This window comes from Mesoplodon densirostris, chromosome 1 (assembly GCF_025265405.1).
Source record: "Mesoplodon densirostris isolate mMesDen1 chromosome 1, mMesDen1 primary haplotype, whole genome shotgun sequence".
In the NCBI taxonomy this organism is placed as follows: Eukaryota; Metazoa; Chordata; class Mammalia; order Artiodactyla; family Ziphiidae; genus Mesoplodon; species Mesoplodon densirostris.
The window spans coordinates 17,259,016-17,279,945 of record NC_082661.1 but is presented as its reverse complement, the minus strand read 5'-3'; the positions used below and the strand labels follow the sequence as shown (position 1 = coordinate 17,279,945).

Genomic DNA, 20,930 nt, shown 5'->3' with positions numbered 1-20,930 from the left:
AAATAAAGTGGTTCAGAGGACTTAGGCAAAGCACAGAGTAATCCCCTTACCTGCAGAAAGAGAAACTCCAACACTAAGTGCAAAATACTGAACACAGGTTTGGATATACTAGAACATAGTACTAGCTCTTGAAAGAGTGTGGGACTGGGAACAGAAGCCTCAGAGAAGCATTGATTCTGGAAGAGAATCAGATATGTAGAGGTGTGTGTAGTTTCCCTTGGAGATAGTCTACTGAAGGGAACAAAGAAGATAAGAGGGAAAAGTTAAGGATGCTGCAGAAACAACAGAATATACACATCAACTCCTTCTTCCAACGGCGCTCTCTGAAAAGAGACTGCACAGAAAAGGGGGACTGTCAGAAGAGGGCACTCTCAAACTAGGAGCTCTGTCCAAAAACTGATTAGGATTTTTAAAAAGCAGATCACATCCATATAAAACTGTAAAAAGCTGAAAATGTGATTCAAAGTTGAAATGCTGATGAAAATTCTCACTTAATCAAAAAGTTGACAGAAACTATAACACAGTCCTCCATATTGAATGACATATCCTCTAAAAGTATTTAGGAATAATGAAAAAGTTTGAATCAGAAATTTAAAAACTAAAAACAGAAATGGACATGCCCTCCGCCCCCCCACAAAACAAAGGAAGAAATGAGTGTTGATTAAACCAGAAAAGAAATAGAAGAAAAAAGTCCGAATAATATTAGAGATGAAGACTAAATTACAGGGTGTCCAAGGGATAATAAATTCATGTAAAAATGTTATAAGGGGCATTGAGCTAAAGCAGGGATATAAAAACAGACTTAGAGACTGAAAATGAGCTTAAAAAAAAAGAAGTAAAAAGGATTAGAGAGGAAATGATTGAATTGGAAGACTAGGAGAAGAGGTCCAACATAAGACTACTTTGGAGACTGGAGAAGAAAATCAAAACAACTGACCAGAACTAATATCTAAAATTAGAATCCAAGAAGACATCCCAGAAACAAAAAGAACCTTAAATCTACATATTGAAAGGGCCTACTAGATACCAGGGAAAATACCCAGAACAGCCTAAGAAGTATCCTAGTGAAACTATTACACTTTAAAGATGTTTTAAAAAAAAAAAGTCCTCAGGGCCTCTAGGAAAAGATGACTTTGAAAGACATGTCAATTAGACTGGACAGACTTTTCACAAATAATGTACAAAGCAAGGTAACAGTGAAGCAACATTTCTAAGAATCTTAAGGAAGTACAAACCAAGGATTTTATATCTAAGCAGCTGCCTTTCAAGAATCAATCAAGGTTACAGAAAGTTTTTTTTAATTTGTTTTAATAAATTTATTTACTTATTTATTTTTGGCTGCATTGGGTCTTCGTTGCTGCGAGCGGGCTTTCTCTACTTGCCGCGAGCGGGGGCTACTCTTTGTTGCGGAGCACGGGCTGTAGGCGCTCAGGCTTCAGTAGTTGTGGCATGTGGACTCAGTGGTTGTGGCTCGGCTGTAGAGCGCAGGCTCAGTAGTTGTGGCACATGGGCTTAGTTGCTTTGCAGCATGTGGGATCCTCACGGACCACGGCTCGAACCCGTGTCCCCTGCATTGGCAGGCAGATTCTTAACCATTGTGCCACCAGGGAAAGACAGTTTTGAATGTCCAAGAACTCAGAGAATACTGTGCCCAGGTGCCCTTTCTGGTGAATCTACTTGAGGGAGATTCTAACCAGGTGTGACTAAGGAAACTCCAAACGGATGAATGAAGACTTCATACATGTATTTGTAGAGCTGTGACCAATGAGGATGAGGCGTTTTGGTGAATCAGTCAGAGTTTGATCAGAGGAGAAGGACCACTAGGAGTAAGGAGAAATAATAAGGATTTGTTAAAGGCACTTGACCTTATGTAATTGTGGGAGCTGGTTAACTAGTCTACATGTATATAGCTGTTGCTTGTGTGTCTGATTCCTCAATTTGAAGTCAGAAGTTCAGGCAGTTGAAAAGGAAAGATGGATAAGAAGTAGGGGCGATCAAGGGTAAACTACAACCTGCAGGCGTGAACTGGAATCCATAAGGATGAACTGGAACCTATGTAAGCTTCCAATTTAAATAATGAGGTGACCAGAAAAATAAGTTTGTTCCCTTCATCAGGAGCTAAAATCTTGCCTGGCCCAGGAGTTGCAAAAGCTGAGGGAGGAGATCTGGCAGGAGCTGGTGCAGCTGCTGGGGCCCAGCTGCTACCCCACAACCCCTGAGGTGAGCCAGTAGGTGAGCTACAGATTGTGTAAACTGCAGTAGCTGCACCAACCTTCCAACAAGAGAGGATACGGCTGCTGCTGCCTTTAACACCTTCCAGTTCTCTCTCATAATATCTTGTGGTCCAGGATAACCCAGAGCTAGGCAGGGAGTAGAATACTGGAAAACAATTCCAACTCAGCTAAATTGATAAATCCATCACCCAAGAGTAGAGGAATAATATAAAATCATATAGTCTGACAAAATTAGAAAGAATGCAACTAAAGAAAGATGGAAAGAAAAAGGAGAGAGGGGAAACAGAAGACTATTGATTATTGTATAGGTAATAAGTGGTAAAGGATGCCATTTAAAAATGATAGGCCAGATAGTAAAAGGTTATAAAAAATGGGGATTAATACTTTTATAATATGATTAAAAAGTATTAATAGAAAATAACCACTGGAACAAAAATAGAAAACTTTTAAAATAGAAACAATAAGTTGCTTCCTTTATTGCTTGGTACATGGATATTCCTAATTGTTTTATCTTTGTTGTGAATGCTTTTCACATTAAAACGTTTCTTCCTTTGTCCTGTTTAATGCTTTGGGGCTTGAAATCTACCTTGTCGGGTAGATCCTAACTACCAGGATCACACCCTTATGTTCCTGTCGCTTCATTTACCCACGTATCTTTGTGCATATCTTTATTTTTAGCTTTTCTGATACAAATCATTTTAGTAGATGAGTTAAACCCATTCACATTTATTTATAAGTATTATATATAGTTATTGTGTTATTTTGTATTAGGTTTTATTTGCTGTTTCTCAACATGATGTGCTTTTTTGCTATTTTACTTTACTGATTTCTTTTGATATATAGAAAGTGTTGTATTTCTCTTTTATTGGTTACCTTTGTACTTATAACTTTAAAAAATAATAATAATGAACATTTGTTGAAGTTTTACAGTAAACTAGGTACTATGCTAAATGCCTTATACAGATTATCTTTTTAAATCCTCAAAACTGACCTATGAGGTAATTCCTATTAGTTTCCCATTTTACAAATAAGAAAACTGATGCACAGAGAGATTAAGTAACATGCCTGAGGTAACATGTTACTTGGTAATCAATGCTGAGTTTTTCTCTGAATCCAGCCTAACACTTCATACTTTTTTTTCTATATTATTTTCTTGATATACTATATTGATTAGGTAGAAGAAATATGTTGTTTTTAGTTTTTAGTTTTCAGCAGGTCTGCTGTGTATAACAAGGTTTGTTCTAAGAACTATACAATAGGAATTTTAAAAAAAGACCTTATGGAAACATCTTGCTTATATTCATTATGTTAATCTATGATAGAGTTAGGTCAGAAAAAATCTAAGAGGATAATGTGATACTAAATACCAACAAAAAGCAATCATAGTCACTGTGAATTTCAAAGGGGCTTAAAACAGGTGGAAAAAATTTACAAAATTTCAACATCTAAGAAAATAGAGAATATTATTTTAAAGCTTTATCTAGATAAAGGACACAGGGTTTTAAACTTAAAATAGCTGCATGGTTTTGATCATATGTGTTTGAATTTAGATTTAAATGTTAATTTTTTATTCATGAGTGTAAACGCAGTTGAAGATACTAATTTAGTTCTGTTTCCTCTTTTTTAATCTCTGACAGTTTATACTTATTTATGACCCAAAACCTAATATGTGGATGGTGATATTCAAACTTTAATACTTTATAATGTTCAACATATAATTTTTCCCATTTAGATGGTCTTCTGATTGTTGGTGTTCACTCGGCTAAGTTTCCAAATGAAAAAGTCCTGGATAACATTAAGAGTGCTATTCTTCGATACAACATCACCCACCCTGTGGTTAATGATGCAGATGCCAGCCTTTGGCAAGAACTAGAAGTTTCCTGCTGGCCAACTCTGATCATACTTGGACCCCGTGGAAACATGTTGTTTTCTTTGATTGGAGAAGGACATAGAGAGAAATTATTTTTATATACTTCAATAGCTTTAAAATATTACAAAGACAGGGGACAGATCAGAGATAATAAAATTGGAATAAAACTCTATAAAGATTCGTTGCCACCTTCACCATTGCTGTTTCCTGGCAAAGTAACAGTAGACCATGTTTCTAATAGATTGGTAATAGCAGACACTGGACATCATAGAATTTTGGTCGTCTGGAGGAATGGACAAATTCAGTACAGCATTGGAGGTAAAGTTTGCTAATTATGTTATATAATGTATCTTACATTATACATGTAAAAAATAGTTCAAGGAAATGTATTAAAATTGAAATTTATAAATAAGAACTAATTGTAGAAGGGCAATATACACTGATTTTTAACTTCATCAGAAATTATTTTAATTGTGTCTGAATTAATCTCTCCTCACTCCCTCAAAAACAAACAAAACTACCCAAAAAACTCCATTAAGATCAAAAGGAGGAAATCTTTTGTGTAATTTTCAAGTATATTCATATATCCCATCTTGTTTTTTCAAAAAACTGCCACACTATTGTATCTTATGAAAGTATTATATACATTTTAGATTTCAGGCATTTTAAATGGAAGTATTTCACTTTCCATCAAAATACAGCCATTTATATAGATTTGTTTGTTTGTTTGTTTATGGCTGTGTTGGGTCTTTGTTGCTGCACGTGGGCTTTCTCTAGTTGCAGGGAGTGGGGGCTACTCTTCGTTGCGGTGCACGGGCTTCTCATTGCGGTGGCTTCTCTTGTTGCAGATCACGGGCTCTAGGCAAGCGGGCTTCAGTAGTTATGGCACGCGGGCTGAGTAGTTGTGGCTTGCGGGCTCTAGAGCGCAGGCTCAGTAGTTGTGGCTCACGGGCTCTAGAGCACAGGCTCAGTAGTTGTGGCCCACGAGCTTAGTTGCTCTGCGGCATGTGGGAGCTTCCCGGACCAGGGCTCGAACCCATGTCCCTTGCATTGGCAGGCGGATTCTTAACCACTGTGCCACCAGGGAAGTCCCTAGCCATATGTTTTTTAAGACCACAGCAATACCCTAGGAAGTTGAGTCTTAGATTATGAAATAACCTAGGATTTGTATATTATTATACTTTTCTCTCCTTCCATAGGAACGTAAGCATACTTCTGAATCCATTCTATTTGGTTGTAGTGAAATAAAAGTATCATACAGGCATAGATCATTTTCTTCCATATCTCCCTGGTCTTGATCTAAAAAGGGCTCTTCTTGACATCTTATATAATTAATAAAATCTGTTAAGTACATTGTTAATCCTGCTCACCAGGCTGAACTGACATCTGACAACATAATTAGTCAAAGAGAAGAGTAATTCATCTCTTTGCAATCCTACTTTGGTCACACATGCAGTGTTAGTACATAAAGTAGGGATATCAACATTCCTGATGCAAATCAACAAATAAACTAAAAAATAAACTAATTGTTTCCTAAGTCCTGGAGCTATTCTTAGTATGCCAAGGTATCATTCCCTTAGCTCTTGAATTCATTTGTTTCTTGTTCGTTGTTTCTGTTAGAGTATGTGTGTGTTCTATATTGTTTATTTTGCTTGGGCAACTTGGTATTTTGGTTAATAACAGGAAGTTATGACAGTTGTTACTCAAAAAGCATCTGTTATAGCAAATTACATGTAAATGGTTAAAAGTTTTTAATAGATTCTAAAATTTTCTAAATAGTTTAGATGGATATTCTCCTTTGTTAAAAAAAGGAACCAGCAGCAAGCTACGTTTTCCAAATATGTTTCTAGGAATATTGTTATCTTGTGATAAATTTGTAGTTATTCTACAATTAAAAGAAAATTCTGTGGTCAGATACACTCAGGAAATACTGATCAGATGTGCTTTAAAAGATTTTTGGTGGTGGTGGTGTCACTGTACTCAGATCTTTTATCTCATGAATACATGAGAGGAGGTTATAGTATACAGTATTTTCCAATCTGAAGTGATCACAGTACTCTCCTTTTTTTTCCCCAGGGAACTCTCATCACCAACAATAATAAATAGTATTATTAATAATAGTGATAATAGCAAGCAAAAATATGCCTGGCATTATTCTAAGCACTTTACCTGTATTAATTTATTTAGTCCTCACAGTGCTAGAGTTAGGTATATTATTATTATTATTATTATTATTTTTTTTTTTTTTTTTTTTTGCTGTATGCGGGCCTCTCACTGTTGTGGCCTCTCCCGTTGCGGAGCACAGGCTCCGGATGCACAGGCTCAGCGGCCATGGCTCATGGGCCCAGCCGCTCCGCGGCATGTGGGATCTTCCCGGACCGGGGCACGAACCCATGTCCTCTGCATCGGCAGGCAGACTCTCAACCACTGCGCCACCAGGGAAGCCCTAGGTATATTATTAATTCCATTTTACAAAAGAGAAACTGAGACACACAGAACTTGCCCAGATCATCAGCTAGGAAGAGCTAGGGTTTAAACGAAGTCTGTTAACTTGGGATTCATGGGCTATTAAGAAATGCTTGAATGATCCTCATGATTTAGGAGCCCCTTGAAATTCCTGTGACATTTTATGGGCATGTGTGTGTGTGTTTTTTTGTTTTTTTTTTTTTTTTCTTTTTTTGCGGTATGCGGGCCTCTCACTGTTGTGGCCTCCCCCGTTGCGGAGCACAGGCTCCGGATGCGCAGGCCCAGCGGCCATGGCTCACGGGCCCAGCCGCTCCGCGGCATATGGGATCCTCCCAGACCGGGGCACGAACCCGTATCCCCTGCATCGGCAGGCGGACTCTCAACCACTGCGCCACCAGGGAGGCCCGCATGTGTGTTTTTGTAAGGAAAGGGTTTGTAATTTTCAGTTATAATCAAAGGAGTTTATCTTCCAAAATTGTTAAAAATCATTCATCTAGATTGTAAAAGATTTAAGTTATTTTTTAATTCTTTCAAGTCTAGATACTAGGTAATTCAGATGCTTTTTGAAGTAATTTCTTCTGATATCTACTACTAAAGTGTACTAGTAACTGTTATCTTGTAAGCCCTGTCATTAGCAAAACTTACTCTTGAGAAGAATAGGTATCTTGGGATACAGTTTAGTTTTTAGGTAGAAGTATCAAGTTATTTATATTAAAATCCCAGCTGTAAATACAAATTTTATTTTTTCGGTGTTAATTTGAAATAACTTTAAGTGGAAAAATTTTGTCTTATGGCTATCTTGTCTTGTAGGACCCAACCCTGGAAGAAAAGATGGAATGTTTTCAGAGTCAACTTTTAACTCACCACAAGGTGTAGCCATAATGGATAATATCATATATGTGGCAGATACAGAAAACCACCTTATAAGAAAGGTAATTTTCCATTTTAAATAAAGTTTTAATCCTTCTAATCAGAAAAACTTATATTTACTTGCTACATAAATATTTGAAGTGAGAGGGTGTTGCTTAAATACTTCAGATCATCCTCATTCAGCTTTTTTCAGAGGTTACTTGTTTTAACTTTATTCTTAGACAAACCCATCAAATCGTTTTTTTAATCCTTTATTTTAAAGTCATGTGCCTAATCACCCAAAAGCTCCTGATTTTGAGGTATTTTCCTAACTACTATTTGTAAAGTGATGCTTTGTCCTTTTTCAGTTAAATTTTCTCAAACTTAGGAAAAAAAAAAACATACCACTCCTGCATCCCTTCAGCTCTTATGCTTTGTCTGGGAATACTTATCTGTCAATTAGTCTTAAAATTTATTTTATCTCATTATAAAAGTAATATATAATCTTGTTTTTTAAAAAATGAATTAATACATAAAGGTAAAAAAGGTCTCCTAATCATCTATTCAGGCTCTCCAGGGGTAACCAACCATTGTTAAAATTTGTGTCTTCAGAAATTTTCTACTCATGTATAAATAATTTTATACTGAAAGGACTGTCTCTAGAGAATCTTCTTTTTTAAACAAATGGAATCATAAGGTACATACATAATTCCTACATTCTTTTTTTAACTTTTTTTTTCCATGTTAGTCATATGACTATGACTGCATAGTATTACCTAGTTATTTTAAACATTTCTTACTGATGAGTATTCTGACTGTAATCTGTTCGTCTTTAAGTTGTTATTTCTATTTGGAAAATAAGTAAGTTCATCTAACCCATTCTGTCTGAACATATATGTACTACATATTGTACCTAAGTACATTTAGGTACTTCCTTTTCTCTCTATTTCTCTCTCTTGATATTTTTGCCCATTTATATTACAAAATTATCAACTAATATATATATAATAGGAAAAAACATATGTAGAACATTTAATAATAACCACTGTAATGTAAATCTCCATGAGGGCATGACATTTGTTTTCTTTACTGCTGAAATCCTAAGCACCTAAAACAGTGCCTGGCCCACAGTAGGTGTTTATTAGATATTTGTTGAATTGATTTATAAGCAACTAACATCTGTTGAATGAAGCATTTTCTAAAGTGTAAATTCCTTTTAATATGAAAAGATGTTAATGAAAAAAGGATTTTGTGGATTTATAAATTAAAGCAGACTTATTTTTTGAAAGTCTTGCTAATATATTTTAATATGCTAATATATTGTGAATACACTAGTTGGGGGATGTGTGTGTGGTATTTCTAAACTTATTTGACCAAGGAGCCCTTTTTTGGCAGAACTTTTCATAGGACTATAGCTTAATGTTGTATACTCTGGGAAAAGTGCTTTTATGTTACGAACTCCTTAGAGGTCAGTATTTCCTTATTATCTTTTTGGGGTTCTGTGCTTCTAAAATTCATCATAGTGTCATAGATATCTAACAGGATATTGAAGTAGTAATATATGTAGCCCACAACATACAGGGAATACTTGTCCTTTTTTGATTTTATGTTATTTCTCTTGCTTTAGGACTTAGTGGGTTTTGGAGTATTGACTGCATTTCAAATGCTTTTTAAGTAGCATAATCATCATAACAAATATAGGTTACTCAAAGTCATTTTTATGACTTAGTTTAGTGTCTACAAAAATGGAAATGAGAGAATTATGATTTCTTCCTTTTGTTTTAAAAGTATAAAAATATTTATTGTATTTTACATTTGTTTAAGATCTCATTAGCAGAGGGTTAATCATACTCCTACATTCACAGCTCATGAACATCATTGTTCCAGCCCGACCTGTCTCTTGTTAGAATAACTTATTTATTAATTTGTAAATTCCTCTTCATCTCCATTCCCATTTCCCCTGCCATTCCCTGTACATAAGTACTCCTATAGGCAGCCTTTCTGATATGTTTCATTCGCATCTTATTTATCTGTAACCTTGTAAAACATGTAGTATTTTGTGTGTGTGTGTGTTTTTAACAACTTTATTGTGATATATTTTACATAGTACAAAGGTCACCCGTTTCATGAATATAATTCAGGAATTTTTAGTAAATTTAACAAGTTGTGTAACCATCACCATAAATCATTTTTAGAACATTTTCATCCTCCTAGTAAGAACCCTCATGCCCAAATACAGTTAATCCCCGTTCCCACCCCCAGCCCTAATCTACTTTTTGTCTCTGTAAATTTGCCTCATTGAACATTTCATATAAACAGAATCATATAATACATGGTCTTATGTGTCTGGCTTCTTTCATTCTGTGTAATGATTCTGAGGTTCATTGATGATGTAACATGTCAGTAATTAATTCCTTTGTATTGCTGGATAGCATTCTGTTGCATGTATAAACCACATTTTATCTGTTTACCAGTTGGTGGACATTTAAGGTGTTTTCCAATTTTTGGCTATTTATAAATAATTCACATATAAGTTTTGTGTGGACATACATTTTTATTTCTCTTGGGTAAGTGTGTAAATACTAGAAGTGTTGATTCGTATGTTTTATATTTTGTGTTTAACTTTTTGAGAACGTGCTAAACCACAGTGGTTGCATCATTTTACATTTCTACCTGCAATATATGTGGGTTCCAGTTTCTCCATATCTTCACCATTACCTATCATTTTCCATTTTCTTTCTTTTTTCTTTTTTTCATTTTCCATTTTTAAACTTCTAGGCATTCTACTAGGTGTGAAGTGGCCTATCATTGTGGTTAGGAATATGCATTTCTCTAATGAGGAATGATGTTGAGCGTCTTTTCCTATGTATATGGACCATTTGTTTATCTTCTTTTGAGAAGTGTCTATTCAGATTCTTTGACAGTTTTTTATTGGGTTTTTTGTGTTTTTTATTATTGAGTTGTAAGAGTTCTTTATGTATTCTAGATGCAAATTCCTTATCAGATATATGATTTTCAATACTCACCCACATTCTATGAGTTGTCTTTTCACATTCCTTTTTTTTCCCACACACACACTGTATTTTATTTTTACAAGAGATAAATAAACTGACACCAAGCATTGTAAATGGATGACCACAACAAAAGCAACAATAATTGTAATTACCAAACACGAAACACACTCATACTGTGTCATAATATTGACATTCGGTCCACGAATCCTCCACTGTAACAGCTCCTTTACTTTGCAGTGAAAATTGATTTGTATATTTTTTGCCTCTGAGTCCTTGTGGGTTTTTTTTTTTTATTCAAAGAGAAAGTCACAAAAATTATAATCATCCTCATCAGTTCACTCAGTCCCATGTAATTAATTTTTTTTCATCTTGATCTTTTGTTAGCACTTTTATGAATTCATCAGTTTTCCATTAGAGTTCTGAAAATGCTTATTCATTCAGTTCAGCAGTATAGTCAGTTACCAGAAACCTATACTTGTCAGTCTTTTCCATGAATTCCTTGAAGATGAAACCCTTTTATAGGAACATTTTTGCAAAAGCATCAGAGTACACCCAGAACTGTCTGTAAATGACAAAAGACTTAAAAATGACCACAGTTAAAGATTTTATGAAAGTTGATAATAATGCAATTGACAAGAAAATTTAGTTATTTCTGAGGTATACATTTTAAATAACTAGAATTATGACTTATAACATTATACCAGAACATTTTAGAAATTGCATGTAATGTCTGAAACATTTATATTAACATATTTCCATACAAATAACCCAAAGAAAGTTTAGTATTAGTTGTTTTTTTGTTTGTTTGTTTATACTGCAGGTTCTTATTAGTCATCAGTTTTATATACATCATTGTATACATGTCAACCCCAATCACCCAATTCAGCACACCACCATCCCCTCCCCACCACAGTTTTCACCCCTTGGTGTCCATACGTTAGTTCTCTACATCTGTGTCTCAACTTTTGCCCTGCAAACTGGTTCATCTGTACCATTTTTCTAGGTTCCACATACATACGTTAATATACGATATTTGTTTCTCTCTTTCCGACATACTTCACCCTGTATGACAGTCTCTAGGTCCATCCACGTCTCAGCAAATGACTCAATTTCGTTACTTTTTATGGCTGAGTAATATTCCATTGTATATATGTACCACAACTTCTTTATCCATTCATCTGTCAATGGGCATTTAGGTTGCTTCCCTGACCAGGCTATTGTAAATAGTGCTGCAGTAAACATTGGGGTGCATGTGTCTTTTTGAATTATGGTTTTCTCTGGGTATATATGCCCAGTAGTGGGATTGCTAGATCATATGGTAATTCTATTTTTAGTTTTTTAAGGAACCTCCTTACTGTTCTCCATAGTGGCTGTATCAATTTACATTTTCACCAACAGTGCAAGAGGGTTCCCTTTTCTCCACACCCTCTCCAGCGTCTGTTGTTTGTAGATTTTCTGATGATGCCCATTCTAACTGGTGTGAGGTGATACCTCATTATAGTTTTGATTTGCATTTCTCTAATAATTAGTGATGTTGACCAGCTTTTCATATGCTTCTTGGCCATCTGTATGTCTTCTTTGGAGAAATGTCTATTTAGGTCTTCTGCCCATTTTTGGATTGGGTTAATTGTTTCTTTAATATTCAGTTGCATGAGCTGTTTATATATTTTGGAGATTAATCCTTTGTCCGTTGATTCATTTGCAAATATTTTCTCCCATTCTGAGGGTTGTCTTTTGGTCTTGTTTATGGTTTCCTTTGCTGTGCAAAGGCTTTTAAGTTTCATTAGGTCCCATTTGTTTATTTTTGTTTTTCCATTACTCTAGGAGGTGGATCAAGAAAGATCTTGCTGTGATTTATGTCATAGAGTGTTCTTCCTATGTTTTCCTCTAAGAGTTTTATAGTGTCCGGTCTTACATTTAGGTCTCAAATCCATTTTGAGTTTATTTTTGTGTATGGTGTTAGGGAGTGTTCTAATTTCATTCTTTTACATGTAGCTGTCCAATTTTCACAGCACCACTTATTGAAGAGACGGTCTTTTCTCCATTGTATATTTTTGCCTCCTTTGTCGTAGATTAGTTGACCATAGGTGCATGGGTTTATCTCTGGGCTTTCTATCTTGTTCCATTGATCTGTGTTTCTGTTTTTGTGCCAGTACCATATTGTCTTGATTACTGTAGCTTTGTAGTATAGTCTGAAGTCAGGGAGTCTGATTCCTCCAGCTCCGTTGTTTTTCCTCAAGACTGCTTTGGCTATTCGGGGTCTTTTGTGTTTCCATACAAATTTTAAGATGATTTGTTCGAGTTCCGTAAAAAATTCCATTGGTAATTTGATAGGGATTGCATTGAATTTGTAGATTGCTTTGGGTAGTAGAGTCATTTTCACAATATTGATTCTTCCAATTCAAGAACATGGTATATCTCTCCATCTGTTGGTATCATCTTTAATTTCTTTCATCAGTGTCTTAAAGTTTTCTGCATAAAGGTCTTTTGTCTCCCTAGGTAGGTTTATTCCTAGGTATTTTATTCTTTTTGTTGCAGTGGTAAATGGGAGTGTTTCCTTAATTTCTCTTTCAGATTTTTCATCATTAGTGTATAGGAATGCAAGAGATTTCTATGCATTAATTTTTATATCCTGCAACTTTACCAAATTCATTGATTAGCTCTAGTAGTTTTCTGGTGGCATTTTTAGGATTCTCTATGTATAGTATCATGTCATCTGCAAACAGTGACAGTTTTACTTTTTCTTTTCCAATTTGTATTCTTTTTATTTCTTTTTCTTCTCTGATTGCCGTGGCTAGGACTTCCAAAACTATGTTGAATAATAGTGGTGAGAGTGGACATCTTGTCTCGTTCCTGATCTTAGAGGAAATGCTTTTAGTTTTTCACCATTGAGAACGATGTTTGCTGTGGGTTTGTCATATATGGCCTTTATTATGTTGAGGTAGGTTCCCTCTATGCCCATTTTCTGGAGAGTTTTTATCATAAATGGGTGTTGAATTTTGTCACAAGTTTTTTCTGCATCTATTGAGATGATCATATGATTTTTATTCTTCAATTTGTTAATATGGTGTATCACATTGATTTGCGTATATTGAAGAATCCTTGTATCCCTGGGATAAATCCCACTTGATCATGGTGTGTGATCCTTTTAATGTGCTGTTGGATTCTGTTTGCTAGTATTTTGTTGAGGATTTTTGCATCTATATTCATCAGTGATATTGGTCTGTAATTTTCTTTTTTTGTAGTATCTTTGTCTGGTTTTGGTATCAGGGTGATGGTGGCCTCATAGAATGAGTTTGGGAATGTTCCTTCCTCTGCAATTTTTTGGTGAGATTAGAAGGATAGGTGTTAGCTCTTCTCTAAATGTTTGATAGAATTCACCTGGGAAGCCATCTGGTCCTGGAGTTGTGTGTGTTGGAAGATTTTTAATCACAGTTTGAATTTCATTACTTGTGATTGGTCTGTTCATATTTTCTGTTTCTTCTTGGTTCAGATTTGGAAGGTTATACCTTTCTAAGAATTTGTCCATTTCTTCCAGGTTGTCCTTTTCTTCCAGGTTGTCCATTTTATTGGCATAGAGTTGCTTGTAGTAGTCTCTTTGGATGCTTTGTATTTCTGTGTTGTCTGTTGTAACCTCTCCTTTTTCATTTCTAGTTTTATTGATTTGGGTCCTCTCCCTCTTTTTCTTGATGAGTCTGGCTAATGGTTTATCAATTTTGTTTATCTTCTCAAAGAACCAGCTTTTAGTTTTATTGATCTTTGCTATTGTTTTCTTTGTTTCTATTTCATTTATTTCTGCTCTGATCTTTATGACTTCTTTCTTTCTGCTAACTTTAGGTTTTGTTCTTCTTTCTCTAGTTCCTTTAGGTGTAAGGTTAGACTGTTTACTTGAGATTTTTCTTGTTTCTTGAGGTAGGCTTGTATAGCTATAAACTTTCCTCTTAGAACTGCTTTTGCTGCATCCCATAGGTTTTGGATCATCGTGTTTCCATTGTCATTTGTCTCTAGGTATGTTTTGATTTCCTCTTTGATTTCTTCAGTGATCTCTTGGTTGTTTAGTAACGTATTGTTTAGCCTCCATGTGTTTGTGTTTTTTACATTTTTTTCCCTGTAATTCATTTCTAATCTCATAGAAGTGTGGTCAGAAAAGATGCTTGATATGATTTCAATTTTCTTAAATTTACTGAGGCTTGATTTGTGACCCAAGGTGTGATCTCTCCTGGAGAATGTTCCATGCGCACTTGAGAAGAAAGTGTAATCTGCTGTTTTTGGATGGAATGTCCTATAAATAGCAATTAAATCTATCTGGTCTATTGTGTCATTTAAAGCTTCTGTTTCCTTATTTATTTTCATTTTGGATGATCTGTCCATTGGTGTAAGTGAGGTGTTAAAGTCCCCCACTATTATTGTGTTACTGTCGATTTCCTCTTTTAGAGCTGTTAGCAGTTGCCTTATGTATTGGGTTGCTCCTCTGTAGTGTGCATATATATTTATAATTGTTGTATCTTCTTCTTGGATTGATCCCTTGATCATTATGTAGTGTCCTTCCTTGTCTCTTGTAACATTCTTTATTTTAAAGTCTATTTTATCTGATATGAGTATAGCTACTCCAGCTTTCTTTTGATTTCCATTTGCATGGAATATCTTTTTCCATCCTCTCACTTTCAGTCTGTATGTGTCCCTAGGTCTGAAGTCAGTCTCTTGTAAACAGCATATATATGGGTCTTGTTTTTGTATCCATTCAGCAAGCCTGTGTCTTTTGGTTGGAGCACTTAATCCATTCACGTTTAAGGTAATTATCGATATGTATGTTCCTATGACCATTTTCTTAATTGTTTTGGGTTGTTTTTGTAGATCCTTTTTTTCTCTTGTGTTTCCCACTTTGAGAAGTTCCTTTAGCATTTGTTGTAGAGCTGGTTTGGTAGTGCTGAATTCTCTTAGCTTTTGCTTGTCTGTAAAGCTTTTGATTTCTCCATCGAATCTGAATGAGATCCTTGCTGGGTAGAGTAATCTTGGTTGTAGGTTTTTCCGTTTCATCACTGTAAGTATATCATGCCACTCCCTTCTGGCTTGTAGAGTTTCTGCTGAGAAATCAGCTGTTAACCTTATTGGAGTTCCCTTGTATGTTATTTTTCATTTTTCCCTTGCTGCTTTTAGTAATTTTTCTTTGTCTTTAATTTTTGCCAATTTGATTACTATGTGTCTTGGCATGTTTCTCCATGGGTTTATCCTGCATGGGACTGTCTGCGCTTCCTGGACTTGGGTGGCTAATTCCTTTCCCATGTTAGGGAAGTTTTCTACTATAATCTCTTCAAATATTTTCTCTGGTCCTTTCTCTCTCTCTTCTCCCTCTGGGACCCCTATAATGCGAATGTTGTTGCATTTAATGTTGTCCCAGAGGTCTCTTAGGCTGTCTTCATTTCTTTTCATTCTTTTTTCTTTATTCTGTTCTACAGCAGTGAATTCCACCATTCTGTCTTCCAGGTCACTTATCCATTCTTCTGCCTCAGTTATTCTGCTATTGATTCCTTCTAGTGTAGTTTTCATTTCAGTTATTGTATTGTGCATCTGTTTGTTTGTTCTTTAATTCCTCTAGGTTTTTGTTAAACATTTCTTGCATCTTCTCAATATTTGCCTCCATTCTTTTTTCTGAGGTCCTGGATCATCTTCAGTATCATTATTCTGAATTCTTTTTCTGGAAGGTTGCCTATCTCCACTTCATTTGGTTGTTTTTCTGGGGTTTTATCTTGTTCTTTCATCTGGTACATAGCCCTCTACCTTTTCATCTTTTCTATCTTTCTGTGAATGTGGTTTTTGTTCCACAGGCTCCAGGACTGTAGTTCTTCTTGCTTCTGCTCTCTGCCCTCTGGTGTATGAGGCTACCTAAGAGGCTTGTGTAAGCTTCCTGATGGGAGGGACTGGTGGTGGGTAGAGCTGACTGTTGCTCTGGTGGGCAGAGCTCAGTAAAACTTTAATCTGCTTGACTGTTGATGGGTGGGGTTCCCTCCCTGTTGGTTGTTTTGCCTGAGGCAACCCAACACTGGAGCCTACCTGGGCTCTTCGGTGGGGCTAATGACACTTTGGGAGGGCTCATGCCAAGGAGTACTTCCCAGAACCTCTGCTGCCAGCGTCCCTGTCCCCACGGTGAGCCACAGCCCCCCCTCCCCACACCGCCTCTGCAGGAGACCCTCCAACAGTAGCAGGTAGGTCTGGTTCAGTTTCCCCTGGGGTCACTGCTTCTTCACCTGGGTCCCGATGCGCACACTACTTTGTGTGTGCCCTCCAAGAGTGGAATCTCTGTTTCCCCCAGTCCTGCAGTCAATTCCCACTAGGCTTCAACGTCTGATTCTCTAGGAATTCCTCCTCCCGTTGCCGGACCCCCAGGTTGGGAAGCCTGACGTGGGGCTCAGAACCTTCACTCCAGCAGATGGACTTCTGTGTTATAAGTGTCCTCCAGTCTGTGAGTCACCCACCCAGCAGTTATGGGATTTGATTTTACTGTGATTGCACCCCTCCTACCATCTCATTGTGGCCTCTCCTTTGTCTTTGGATGTTGGGTATCTATTTTGGTGAGTTCCAGTGTCTTCCTGTTGATGATTGTCCAGCAACTAGTTGTGATTGTGGTGCTCTCGCAAGAGGGAGTGAGAGCACGTCCTTCTACTCTGCCATCTTGGTTTCTCCCTCCTCCTTTCACTTTCTTAATCATGTCTTTTGATGCACAGAAGTTTTATATTTTGATGATTCCCAATTTATCTATTTATTTCTTTCATTGCTTATATTTTTGGTGTCATGTAAGAATCCACTGCCAAATCCAAGGTCACGAAGATTTATTCCTATGTTTTCTTCTAAGATTTTTATCGTTATGGCTCTCACAGTTAGATCTTAGATCCATTTTTAGTTGATTTTTGCATATGGTATGAAGTAAGAGTCCAACTTCATTCTTTTACATGTGGATATCCAGTTATCCCAGAACCATTTATGGAAGAGACTATTCTTTCACCATTGAATAGTCTTGGCAACCTTTAGAAAATTATTCATACATGCATGGGTTTATTTCTGGACTTTCAAGTCTATTCCGTTGATCTATGTATCTGTCCTTATGCCAGTACCACACTGTTTTGATTCCTATAACTTTTAATAAGTTGTGAAATCAGAAAGTATGAATCCTCCTACTTATTTCTTTTTCAACATTGTTTTGACTGTTCTGAATCCCTTGCAATTCCATATGAATTTTAGGATCAACTTATCCATTTCTGCAAAAACTTCTGTTTCTTTCTCATATAAGTAAATTATATTTTTTAAAGGAACAAATGACAGTTTTATCTTTTCCCTTCTTATTTTTTTTTTTTTTTTTTTATTTTTTTTTTGCTGTACGCGGGCCTCTCACTGCTGTGGCCTCTCCCGTTGCGGAGCACAGGCTCCGGACACACAGGCTCCGCGGCCATGGCTCGCGGGCCCAGCCGCTCCGCGGCATGTGGGATCCTCCGGGATCGGGGCACGAACCCGTGTCCCCTGCATCGGCAGGCGGACTCTCAACCACTGCGCCACCAGGGAGGCCCTCCCTTCTTATTTTTATACTTCCCATTTCCTTTTATTATATTGCTTTTAAGCATTACAGCCATAGTGGGTGTCTTGTCATGCTCGTAGTCTTAAATGGAACTCTTGTAAACTTTCTCCACAAGTTTAATATTTTCCATAGCTTTGGGAAATAAAATATTTATGAAGTTAAGAAAATTTATTCCTTGTTACTAAGAATTATTATATGATTTTATTAAATGCATTTTCTACATTTATGGGAATAATTTTATAGTTTTTTGCCCTTAGTATTCTGATGTGATGAATTATATTAATATATATTTTTTATGTTGAACCATCTTTTTCATACTGGGATAAACCTTACTAATCATGAATTTTTTAAAAAGTCAAATTGGATTTGATTATCCAAAATTATATTTAATATTTTAAAATTAAATGGCTCTATATTTTCTTGACTGTTCTCACCTGATTTTGGAATCAAGGTCACACTAACCTCATCAAATGAGCTGGTTTTCATTCTTTTTCTGTTTTTTGGAATAATTTGTCTAACATAGGAATTAATAGTTTTGAATATTTATTAAAACTCCCTTGTAACATCATCTGGGCCCAGGGCTTCTTCCAAGAGGAATTTTTAAACTATCCTATCAGTTTCTGTGATACATTTCTTAAATCAAGATCTATTTCCAGGGCCCATCTGTAGCTGCCTATGGTATTTTTGCAGATTATATTTTGCAGATTTTGAGTTCAGTAAAAATATAAATAAAGTTACATTGATGAATATTCTTTACAATTTCAAGATATTATAGAGCAGCTACTAAAAATAATGCAAGAGGATATCACCAGAATAAATCAATGTAATTCACCATAGTAACAGAATAAAAGATGATGCTTCACTAGATTCAGAAAAACATTGGAAAACATTTAATACCTAATCATGTTAAAATTAGTAAACAAAAGACTTAAAAATGACCATGGTTAAAGATCTGATGAAAGTTGATAATAATGCAGTTGACAAGGAAATTAACTTATTTCTGAGATATACATTTTAAAGTAATAACTAGAATTATGACTTATAACATTATACCAGAACATACAAGATTTTTAGAAATTTCATGTAATGTCTGAAACATTTATATTAACATATTTCCATACAAATAACCCAAAGAAAGTTTAGTATTAGTTGTTTGTTTGTTTGTTTGTACTGCATGTTCTTATCAGTCATCAATTGTATACACATCAGTGTATACATGTCACTTGATTTTCTAAAAAGCATGAAATCAATCAGGGGAGAAAGGAAAGTCATTTCTGCACATTGTGCTTGAACAACTAAATACCAACATGGGGAAAAAGTAAACATGACACCTACTTCACACACCATATACAGACATCAATTCAAGATGCATCACAGACCTAAATGTAAATGCTAAAACTATGAAGCTTTTACAGGAAAACATGAGAATATCCTTGTGACTTGCATGTAGGCAAAGGTTTCTCAAAGACAGGACACAGAAACAATAATCATAAAAGAAAAAAAACTAAATTCAAATTTATCTAAATGTAAAACTTCTATTAAACTTCACTGTTAAGGTGAAAAGCCACAGGCTGTCAGAAAATAGTCACAAAAATTCACAAAAACACATCTATGTAGGGGATTAATATCCATGAAATATAAAGGCTTCTACAACTGAAAAATGAGAAGGCAAACCAATGAAAAATGAGCCAAAGTTTTGAATATTTTTCAAAAGAAGATATAAGAATGACCACAGGCACATAGAAAAGTGATCAACATCATGAGCTGACAAGGAAATGTACGTTCAAACCACAATGAAATACCACTGTATATCCAATATAATGGTTAAAATTAAAAAGACTGACAATACCATAGGTTGGCAAGGATGTGGAGCAGTTTGAACTCTCATACATCATTGGTGGGAATAGAAAATGATAGAGCACTGGAGAAAACCTTTTGGGAGTTTTTAAATCAAACTAATCATATACTTGCCCTATAACATAGCAATTATAGTCCTCTGTGTATACCCAAGAGAAGTGAAAGCATGTCCACAAAAAGGCTTATACAAGAATATTAATAGCAACTCTGTTTGAAGGCCCCCAAACTGGAAATAGCCCAGCTGTCTGTCAGTAAGAAAATACATAAATGAACTGTGATGTATTCCTTATATGGAATACTGCTCAGCAATAAAAAGGAACATGAATAAATCTCAAACATGTTAAATGAAAGAAGCCTCACACAAGAGTTTATTACTGTATGACTCCATTTATCTGAGATCCTAGAAGAGTTACAACTAATCTGTGATGGAAAAAAAAATTAACACTGTTTGCCACTGGGGTCAAGAATGACTGGGAAGAGGTATGAGGGAACTTTCTGGAGTGAAGGTAACATTCTGTATCTTTATATAAGTTGGGGCCACACAGGTTTATGCATTTTTGAGAATTTATCAGGTGATACACTTAAGATTTGTGCATTTCATTGTAAGTTTTGCCTCAAAGGAAAAAGGAGATCTGAAAAAATATGGAACTGTAGTTAATGACAAGCTTACTGAAATATTTAGGGACAGTGTACTAATGTTTATGATTTACTTTGAAATGCATCAAAAAATGTAAATGAATTGAAGGATTGATAGCTGGATGAGATATGTGATAAAGCAAGTCAGTGAACTGTTGATATATGGATGTTTGGTGCAATATTCTTTCAGCTTTCTCTATGTTTGAAAATTTTCATGATAAAATGTTGAAAGAGTCTCAGGAGATGAAACCAGAGCATCTTTTTTCAGTAGAATGCATTGATTTTTTTGGTTTATGAAGCAGAGGCAATATAACATAGTAGAGCTAGAACTGGTTCAAATCCAAGATCCTTGACTTACTAGCTGTGGGATCTTGGGATCTTACTTAATGATCTGTGCCTCAGTTTCCTCTAAGGTAATCAAAATCACAGTCATAGGG

General features: G+C 35.7%; 1 protein-coding gene across 1 annotated transcript in view; it reads left to right on the top strand.

Moving 5' to 3' along the window:
- Positions 1–20,930, top strand: part of NHLRC2 (NHL repeat containing 2) — a 58,581-nt gene that overhangs the window by 11,848 nt on the left and 25,803 nt on the right. Inside the window, exons 3-4 of the mRNA XM_060099249.1 lie at positions 3,967–4,422; positions 7,381–7,502. Coding sequence (XP_059955232.1) covers positions 3,967–4,422; positions 7,381–7,502 — 578 coding nt within the window. The remainder of the gene's footprint in view (positions 1–3,966; positions 4,423–7,380; positions 7,503–20,930) is intronic.